Source organism: Limanda limanda, chromosome 10 (assembly GCF_963576545.1).
Source record: "Limanda limanda chromosome 10, fLimLim1.1, whole genome shotgun sequence".
Classification (NCBI taxonomy): Eukaryota; Metazoa; Chordata; class Actinopteri; order Pleuronectiformes; family Pleuronectidae; genus Limanda; species Limanda limanda.
The window spans coordinates 10860435-10870687 of NC_083645.1; the positions used below are offsets into that span (position 1 = coordinate 10860435).

Sequence of the window (10253 nt, forward strand, 5' to 3'; positions counted from 1 at the left end):
GGTAATTGATTGTTCATACATACAAACATACACACACACACACACACACATATACATACATACATACATACAACATATATGTAGCAGTTTATGCATAAGGCACTCTTCCTGTTGTTTACTTTCTATTACAACTGTACTTACAATTTGCTATGACATTTGGATAACATGTTTTGTAATGATTGACAGGAGCAGTAATACCCACTCATCTACATGATGACCTTCAGACGAGAACTCCATCAATCCTCTTCTCCCACAATCAGAACCTGTCTCTCTTTCATGCTCACTTTCCCTTACCTGTTGTCTCTTGGCAGCCATCATATTCAGCTTGTCCACCTCTGGTTTCAAGGCCTTATATTGGATTCCCAGGTCCTGTTCTGTTCCTGCATTACGCACTTTCACCAGACTGTCCTCCACCTGACCATAGAAGATGGAAAAAGGTTAGAAAATACTTGTTAAGTTCCACTCAGCTGAAATGATCAATTTAGAATGAAGTCAATATTTAATTAGCCCCACTTCAGACTTTTTTTTGTTTTAATACATTTATATGGGTTTTGTCAGAAGTATCCAAACTTTTAGAGTTGAATTAATTTATTAAAAAGAAAGATGAAAATTTGGGTTAATATCTATGACATGAGTTCAAAAATCTTGCTTATTCAGTTTTCCTTTATTATTTACACATGATGGGATGAGCCTCACCTAGCCCAGAAGTATATCACAGCTCCCATCATACCATAGGAATAAGTTAAGTTGTTTTCAGATTCAGGTTGAGAGGAACTGATATGGCAAAGTCTTACAGATAAGCTTGTTTATATAGTGCAATATGCATACAAATCTGACAATCTCACCAGTTTCAGTTGCAGTAGAAGTTTGTAGACATCAGACATGTCAGCCAGCACCAACAGATGTGTGACTGCTGACAGGAGGGCTCTGGCAGCACGAACCATATTACCCCTCTTCACAGAAGAGCAGGGGTCTTCTGCAAATTCTCCAGAAGACTGGCGCATGGAGTCACCTGAGAACAAATGACAAAACATCTGCTGTAACTTCTAAAGTGTAAATTACAAGTTCAAATGAAATCCAATTCAAAACAGCAAGTACTGTTCAAGAATGCCAGCTGTGATTTATTCGTTTTTAGTGCTAAAAAGTGCACTTAATCATCAATTGACTGTGACCAGGAAACAGTTTTCCATCAGTTTGCAGTGATTACAGAAGAAATATCTAAGCACCAAGCTGTGACCATTTGATTAACTCAGCACGTGCCTAACCATCAGTTTATGATTTGAAAATGTGATGCAAAACCAAATAAAATTGTTTTTTTTTTTTTAGTGCTGTCAGTTTAACGCGTTATTAACGGCATTAACGCAAACCCATTTTAACGCCGTCAATTTTTTTAACGTGAGTTAAAGCAGAGCTGCAGCTGCAGTATCTGTGTTCGGATCCAGTCTGACCTGCTTTTGCTTTTTGTTTTAATATTTCGCCAACTAAAATATATATTTTAAAGCTATTGTAGCGTCCCCGCTTACACAGGACACGGAACTTCTTCGTGGTTTAGTAGCTTTTATTATCCTCTACACGGACATGTGCACTTCTCGCTCATACTCCGTCACTCGCACACATCAACAACACTTCACTTCCTCATTGGCCCCCGATCCCCAAACAACCCATCCTATTGGTCCAAACAGTCACATGTCCAACCCCGACCCCTTCACTGACACTCAGGATATCAGAACGCTCCTTCACCACAGTGTTTTACTGAGCATACGTCAAAACCAAACATAAACATAAACCCAGTCCGTTACACTATTAGGCTGCAGCTATATGGTTTTATTTATTTCAAAATAGGGTACTTCTTATTTCATACATTTTCCACAAATATGGGGAGGACTCAAATAGCCCTACAAAGTTCTGTGTTTAATTTATTTCAAAGTAGGCTGACACTTGCCTGTGTATTTTGTTTGTTTGTTATTTTGTTGCTTGTCTGTTTGAGTAGCTGGCTAAAAGCAAAGAAGTAGTAGGCTTACCTTTTATTGATAACCTAACTGTTATGTTTCATTGTTTCTGAAATAAGAGGCCTGACTGCTATGTTCACAGCAAACTTGAATTTTTTTTAATATTAAGCCATGGTTTACCTGAAATGTGCACTTTATAATTTTATTTTGTACCGCCCTGTTTGGCAATGTTGTTTTTCAATCAAATAAAACATTTGCATAAAGCAAGCCAATCCACTTTTCCATGTTGATAAGAGCATTAAAACGGAAAAAAAATGGAAAAAAAAATAAATGAAGGGACATTTAGAATAGATAAAAATTTGCGATTAATTGCGATTAATCGTGAGTTAACTATGACATAAATGCGATTAATCACGATTAAATATTTTAATCATTTGACAGCACTGTTTTTTTTAAATGCAAGCTACTACAACACTTGTCGGTTAACCATTAAATAAGACAAAATTCCTCACCCGTAAAAACATTGTGTTACCGTTATTGGCAGTATTTATGACACAAGCCTACAGTAGCTGTTGTAACATCAGTGGTAGTATTAGTAGTGGTGGGAGTACTGCAGCGCGTTTCTGTGAGGGGTCACAGTCAAAATCACTAGAAATGAGGATGGGTGTTCAGGAGGCGGACAACTGTTTGGCACATTTTCCCTGACTGACTTGGGTCAGCATGTGTCATCAAGAGGGGCAGTGACACACACAGACACCCACACCTCTTCAGTGTCCGGTAATAATTTCTTCTTTCAAATGGACATGCACACACACACAAAAAAAAGAGGTCAAAGCCACAACAAAAGGCTCAGTGTCTGGTTTGTCCAGCTCCCTGCTTTGTCCTACATTGGCTGGGCCTGCACAGTTGACTGGGCACACAAATGGACTTTGTAGGCTCACATTATGAACAAGACAGTAAATCCTAAAACAGTTTACCTCAGAAGAGGAATGGGCGAAATTAAACTCTACCAAAATGAATGATAGGGTCAAACCAACAAAAGGATGAGTACTTATATCGTCCACTTTACTATGATGTGGTACGGCTTCAAAGAAGCTAAGCATTTAAAAATAAGGAAAAATTATCTATATACTTCTGAATTTTTTTTGTATGTATTCAGCAGCAGTATGTTGTCAGTCAGTGGTTACAATCTTGCTAAATACTATTTCTTTGACAGCAGTGTATTTAGAAAGCAGCTCTTTTTTTTGGCACCAATGCTAAGAGAGAACTGCTTTCATACAGAATGCACTTCCCCTTTAGCCATAGTGTGCCAGGGCTGACTCAAACCACCCTGACCGTAAACACGGTAAACAGTTGAGAAAATGATGACGATACTTTTATTGTCAGAACACAACCCATAATTTGTTTTGTGCCATATAGCAGCTCCATTTAACATAATAAAATCACCTTAGGTTTACACAAAAGACAACACTACAAACTTTTAACGGTATGAAACAAAGAAGATGACACTCAAGGCCCTTTAACCTACATTTGATCTGGGATTAGGTTCCATATTTATTTTCAGTAGGCATGCAACATAAAGGACATACTGAAAAAGGACTGCGCAATAAACTAAGTCTTACAAACTGGCTGATTGATCAGTCTGGAGTAAGTGCCATAGTGTATTTTATGAAGTCAAAGCATAAGTGTACTATTGCACTCCTTGATGAGAAGTGAGCTGTATTTAGATACAATGTGAAGTTTGGCTTAAACCCTTGGATTGTATTCAAAAACAGATTTTTCAAACTGACTTAACAACAGATGAATGGATGTGTGACGCGTAGACTCATTTCCAAACAAAATAGGGATGCCACTTTCTCTTTAGCCCAATTCATGCTTGTGCGTCAAAGCTATGTCGTAGGTATGCACATAGCCTATACAATACAAAGATTAATTTGTTTCATCAATACTCTTGCAAAGAAACAGTTTCAGAAAATCCACATTTAACTTCAGTGAAGCAGTGTGATTGGTAAAGAAAAATTTCACACCATCAAATCTTTAGCACAAAGATCTGAATCAGATTCATGTTACCCCGACAGAGAGCTAAAGCTGTTGTTGCAAATGATTGACAACACACACCTCAAACACAGTCCACATCTTCAGACTGTTATACACCCCGTAAACAAAATCAATAGGGCCATTTTCAGGGGGCAGATAGTGATCAGGGCTCCTTTAATAAACTTCCATCCATCTAATGCTCACCTGCGGCCCACCAAGTGCACGGTGAAATGATTAAAATGTATATCACGCAAAAAGCCTTCCAAAGCAGGACAACAAAGACTCGAGACGGGGAGGAAAGGACAAAAGGGAGAGAACAAGGAAAACAACAGAGAGAAAAGGCTTAGTAAAGGAAGTGCTTACAGGATAAGAAATGTGTATACTGATTTCTATTGGAAATAAAAAATGAATATAATATTCAGAAAATCATTTAACTGGTGCCATTCCTCCACTACATTTCAAATCATTGGAAAACCGGAAACGGTCTGCTGGCCTCTTCTACATGAATTTTATGCACAGTCATCCTCACTGATCATGACAGAATTTTTTCTCCCATTTTAAAACAGCTGGTAAGCCACAGCTGGTTGGAAAATGTTTTCAGAGTCCAGTGGGGGTGGGGGGGTGTTACCCTACTCAATGGCCGTATTATCAGTCTAGGCACGCTCCACTGAGCAGCATGGCATAGCTGACAGCCAGGCCTAGGCACCAGCTAACAACAGTCACTGAATTCCGGCCCGGTGACAGCTTACCACGACGACAGTAACATTCCTGGGCACTGAGCACAGCACAAGCCATCTAGCAACATGTCATCTACCTCCCAACTACTCAGAGCAGTACTCGAGCAAGGGACACAGTATAACTCGCTGGGCATCTGGGGAGAGGAGACAGTGACACAGATGTTGCTTCACAAGGTGATAACAGCCACCCTGAAGTCAAAGCTCCCCGGTCCCAATGGTCTGCTGTTGTGTCAAGAGAGAGACACGTATTCAGAGAAGAAAGGAATAATTGAGGCTCCAAGTGTGGTTGTTAGATGATATAACCTGACAAATGGTAATTTCATTGGCAGGTGATTTGATGGTGGATTCCTGTTTTGAGACTTGTGGGAGGTATGCAATTGAATTGGAAATGGACTGTGCGTGGGTTGAATCCCTCAGGCAAGTGGATATAGTCATTTAAATACATTTGACATCATCAATGACATCTTTCGACATTTTTTTCCCTTTATCCCTTGATGAAGGACAAGCACTTCCTTCTTCTGATCACCATGGAAACAACCAAAAAGGAGGAATTTTCATTATAAAAACGGAACAAAAATGTATGCGTGTGTTGATAGATACCTTTTGTGTCACTTCTGCCGCACAATGAGCAGATAACCTTTTACACAGAATGCTAGAACTACCATCTCAACTACCAACGCACTCCCTACAAAGACAAGACGAGCCTCCTGGTGTTTGATGATTCACTTTTGATTTCGTCATCATCATTACAGACAAATTCAGCTCCAGAGGCTGCAAACTAATGTGCTCTACAGACTGGCACAAAGGATCCATTTACCACTAGTCTGAGCAGGATAACACAGGTAAATCAAGCTGAAACTTGTTACTGCTGCTGACAAAGAACCATCAACGGTTTACTGCAATCAAAACAGGGCAAACAGGACATGATTACTCTTTCTTTTTTTTGCCCTTGTAGTTTATTTTTAAAAAAAGAAAGAAAACATTACTATATTTTCTCACCTTCACTGATAGGACCGATTATAAGCCTGAAAGGGGGAGAGAAAGAAGGAGAAGGCTAGCAGCTATGTGGAACCAAACCTGCAGCTGCTCCTGCAGTAGATTCATGCCTCATTATATGGGATTCTCACTATATACCTACATTCTATGGTGTTAAATACAAGTCAAGAAGTGGCAGTTTGGGTAGAGTACCTGACATCGGGCCATGCTCATTTAGGTGCATATTCTCATGACGCTCTCTCAGGTTGCTGATGCCGGAATGGTGGGTTAACTGTAGCTTACTGGGCTTGCAAATTTATGTTCGATTTGACAATTCTGTGTTGTACTTACCAATATCCTATATGTTTTCCAACAGGAGTTTTAGATAGCTTTGAGTGCAAATCACTCTGCTAATGTTGAATTATTTACACATTTGAGCGTGACATACATTTCATTATCAATCAATTCTGTGATTCCTGTCTGCGATGCACTGCAGCAACTCAGGCTTTTGCCACAGACAGCCCCAGCAGTGCCTCTTATTCCACCCCCAACTGAATATTAATTCACACAATAGAATACCTGTTTTTATTTGTTAACAGCCCAACAAAGGTCTTATGCCGCTCAAGCACAGGGATGGGGGAGATTTATTATTATAATCAGGAGGACTTCACTGGAATTATATTGCAGGGAATAGCAAGGTAAGTGGGGGCTTGGCCAAAATTATTATCCCACTATAAAAATGTATATGTTCCTACTGAAAATGTAAAATGAAGGTAGATTTTTTTTATATTTACTGCACTATACATCAGAAAGGAACTTATAATAAACATACTACAAAACCAGAGGACAATTTTTTCTTTGCATCATATCGTTATGATAGACAATAACATTGAATAATTGCCTGGCCCTAATTTATGGAGTCTTTTATTAACCTGCTATCGCTTCATCACAATAGAACACAGACAAGAAACATAAAAGAGGAGAAATACTACACAACAGCTTAGGCTTATAAGAGTGAGGCTAGTGATGCTGAGGTCCATATAACCTCTGAGCAAACTCACACTGAGCTACAAGAACCCATGAACGTCTGAATGGACACATACTTAATTAAGATCCTCGTAGGTGGCATGGTAATGCCAGTGTATGGACTGAACCAAATGTGAACCATATAAAGTCTATTAATGGGAGCCCTGAAAACCCAACCGCAAGTGGAAATCTATCAGGCTCAATGCATGATCTTATTGCAATGTCGTCCACTGGGGCAGATGCAATGTACATAGCTTATGATTTATGTATTATCCCAGCTATCTTGAGAGGTACTCTGTACAAGCTAGAAACCACACGCTACTGCAGTATGCATTTTCAATTTACCTTGCTTGCGGACATCTTCCACAGCTGCAGTCAGCTCATCCTTAAGGAACTGACTTTCCTTTGCAATCTTTTCTCCTTTCTCCAGGAAGTTCTCGGTAGCATTTTCCACTGAAGCAGCCAAAACATGAGCCTTCTTTGAGCGTCCCTTCTTCTTGTTAGATGGACCTTTGTTGCTGGAGTTTACCAAAGTGGTTACCTATGTATGGCAGGAATACAAAGTGGTTCAGTGTAACAGCTAATGTCAGAAACGGCAGCTTCAGGATCTAAAATGTAGTAAACAAATGATGGTTGTCAGGGTCATTTTCACAGGTAAAACCTATGACCCCACTGTACTAGCTTTTAGTTTCTTATCAAATGAATTAGCATCGACCAATTGAGTTTTTATGTAGAATACATAATTTTTCACAAAATACATCTTTAATGATTAAATAAAAATGCATTCAAATAATTGCTTGTTTTCAAGCATTTTTCTAACCAGGATGCCAATTCCCTATATGAACCATCTGACCCTATCCCATCATTATGGATAAAAATAATCTGTGTTCACGTTACCTGGGTGACCAGAGGCTCAAGCAGCCTCTCCACTGCAAGAGTGCGGATCTCCAGACTCTTTGGATCCCATTTAAAGTTGATGTTTGCTGTGTTGATGGTCGTCATGGTGTCTGGAATTTGGAGAAAGGAAACAAAAATTTAAAAAGAAGACCAAGACTATGTCAAATCATTCTACATGCCATGATGAAACACAATTCAGACGGCATCAAACGACACAAATAACTGACTCGCTTTTCAAATAAGACTGTGGTTGTATGTTCCAAAGACAGCTTTTTGCTTTTGCCAATAAAAAGTAAAACTACTTTAGAAGATGCAGTCAGTAAAAAAAAGTTTGCTTCCTAAATCAATATTCCTTTATGAATTTCAGACTACTCTCTAAAGGTTTGTGCAATAGTCCAAATATTAGGTCCCTTGTTAGAGCCAGCAATGCCCCATCTCTCACAGAATGTCTGCCAAAAGCCGAGCACAGTAACACTGTGGCCCAATTTCAATTTCTCTTTTCAGTCAGTGGCTGCAGCTCTATTGATTAACTATCAAACATGGAGGGGCAGGGATAATCAGCAAGCCCGGAGGGCTGAGGGCCTTAAGCTGAAAGGCTGGCCAGTTGTATTATGAGAACAATATTCTGACTAGTCATTAGCCTATATTGTTGATTATTGTACCAAACTATTGAATACACCAAAAAAATATTTGAAGGACAACTACACAACATTAAATCCAACTGTTTTTTTTACTGCGTGGAGGAGCTATGAATATTGCTGTCAAGGATTGCACTTGGATGGGCTATAGTTGTTATGATCTATGACACCCTTTAAATTTGAACCAATCAGAAAGATGAAAATAATGCCATGCAGCATGAATGGATGCAGATGGTCTGTCAGAGTGTCAACTGGTTTTATCCAGCACATAAATCCCAAGCACAAGCTCCTCATGTTTTTCCACAGTATTCACTGAGTCATTCATCTGTAATTACTTATCAACCACTGCATGTTTAAGGTCACACAAACCAACAGATCAAAGACGTAATAAGGATTTAACCATGACAGCAGCTTTGTTTTGTGGGGGCTTTGAGATCTCCACTGCTGTGACATATGTGCCTTTATAACAAATACTGTAACACGTGAACTGGAAAACTACATCGAGAAACTAGGCCCTGAAGGCTTTTTATAAAAACACCATATTCACCAGTTACTCACACGCACCTAACTGTGGATTATTTACACTAAGGCAGCCAGTAATTATTTAATTATTGCATTCACAGCCAGTCTGTTGATTATTCCAGGTAACTGCGACATCACTGGTGAAATTCTGTTGACTTCCTCTGTGAGGGTCTGGGTGTGGCGTGAGGAGTTTCAGGGGCAGGTATCTGAGGATCTGATCCGATGAAACTAAAAGTCTGTGCAGGGCTAAAGGCCCCAGAAGGTGATTGCGGAAGTACCGAGCAAACGAATACATTAGGGTCGAGAGAAACCAGAGAATAAAACCTTAGATGTTGTAGTTTACGAGGAAGAAAGACCCAAATCGACAAGTTTACCAGGTACTCGAATGGGGGCACCGGGGTGGGTCGAGCACCAGGTGAGCTAGGTGCTAGCAGCGATAGGTGTGGTTACACCTGTTGCTGCTAACTTTACCTGCATTTGTGATTGTTTACACCGCTAAAGTTTGCACAGTTCGTTGTAACGGTCACAAATAAGTGGTGCTGTTTAACCCCGGTGCTGTAGCAGACTTCCAATGGGTTGTTCTTTAAATAGAACACCGGTTACATTTAAGCCAACTTAGCTAGCCTAGTAGCTTGGTTGGTTACCTTCTAACGTTCGCTGTAGCAGACACGGCACCTTGCTAACGCTAATGCTAGCCGACACAACAACCCTCCGCCGTGGCTCCGTTAAACGGCTTTAAACCTATGGGGAACTTTAGCGGGGGTCTTAAAGGCCTGTCCCGTCCAATGCCAGTAACTGGAGTCTCTGTCCCGAGTGCGACTGCAGTAAAAGTTAGTAAACTTACCGACAACAGTCCGCTACAAAACCCCGGAGTTTAAAAGTTCAAAATGGAGGAAGCAGAACTACGGAATTCCTGGGCTGAAAACTTTTCCTCCCCTCGCCGACTGTAACTCAGCTGCGTCACGAGCCGCCGAGCAAACACGACGACAGCTGAACCCGAGCGGTCGGTTCGAGAAGTAGAAAGATTTGCAGCGAGTTACGTTACCTGGAAAGTTTCGGTCACGATTGTTTCGGTGTCGCTGGCTGTTGCCCAACAATGGATGAGGCTGAGGGGTGGGGATGTGGGGGGCGAGGGGGGGGGTGTGAGCTGGAGCCGGGGCGGTGACCGAGTTCCTGAACTTCCTGGCAGCAGTGGGGGGGGGGGGGCAGGCGCAGGCCCGGGCCGACCACAGGACACAGCAAGCCCGCAGAACGAGGAGGTGTCCCGGGCGTGGCACTGGCTGTGTGTGTCCATATATGGATTAATTACTGCTTCCATGAAACATAGTGTGGGAGCAGGCTGTGGTTTCTACACAGGCACGTCTGGAAAGGGAACTTACTCCACAGCAAAGACAAAACCATGGAGCCAGATAGAGAATCATGTGGGGATCTGATGTTAAAGAATAAATAATGTTTAAAAAATGTAAAGTTTA

General features: G+C 40.8%; 1 protein-coding gene across 2 annotated transcripts in view; it reads right to left on the minus strand.

Moving 5' to 3' along the window:
- The window catches only part of ctnna1 (catenin (cadherin-associated protein), alpha 1), a 71733-nt gene extending 61832 nt beyond the window's left edge, over positions 1 to 9901 (minus strand). The window contains exons 1-5 of one of the 2 annotated variants that reach the window (XM_061079009.1): positions 9827 to 9901; positions 7622 to 7731; positions 7070 to 7265; positions 846 to 1012; positions 295 to 414 (exon numbers count right to left, since the gene is read on the minus strand). In XM_061079009.1, the coding sequence (XP_060934992.1) occupies positions 295 to 414; positions 846 to 1012; positions 7070 to 7265; positions 7622 to 7726 (588 nt within the window). In that variant the 5' untranslated portion in view covers positions 7727 to 7731; positions 9827 to 9901. Of the gene's footprint in view, positions 1 to 294; positions 415 to 845; positions 1013 to 7069; positions 7266 to 7621; positions 7732 to 9625; positions 9778 to 9826 lie in introns of those variants that run through there. The other variant, XM_061079010.1, reaches the window with a different exon arrangement.
- Positions 9902 to 10253: the final 352 nt, after the last annotated feature.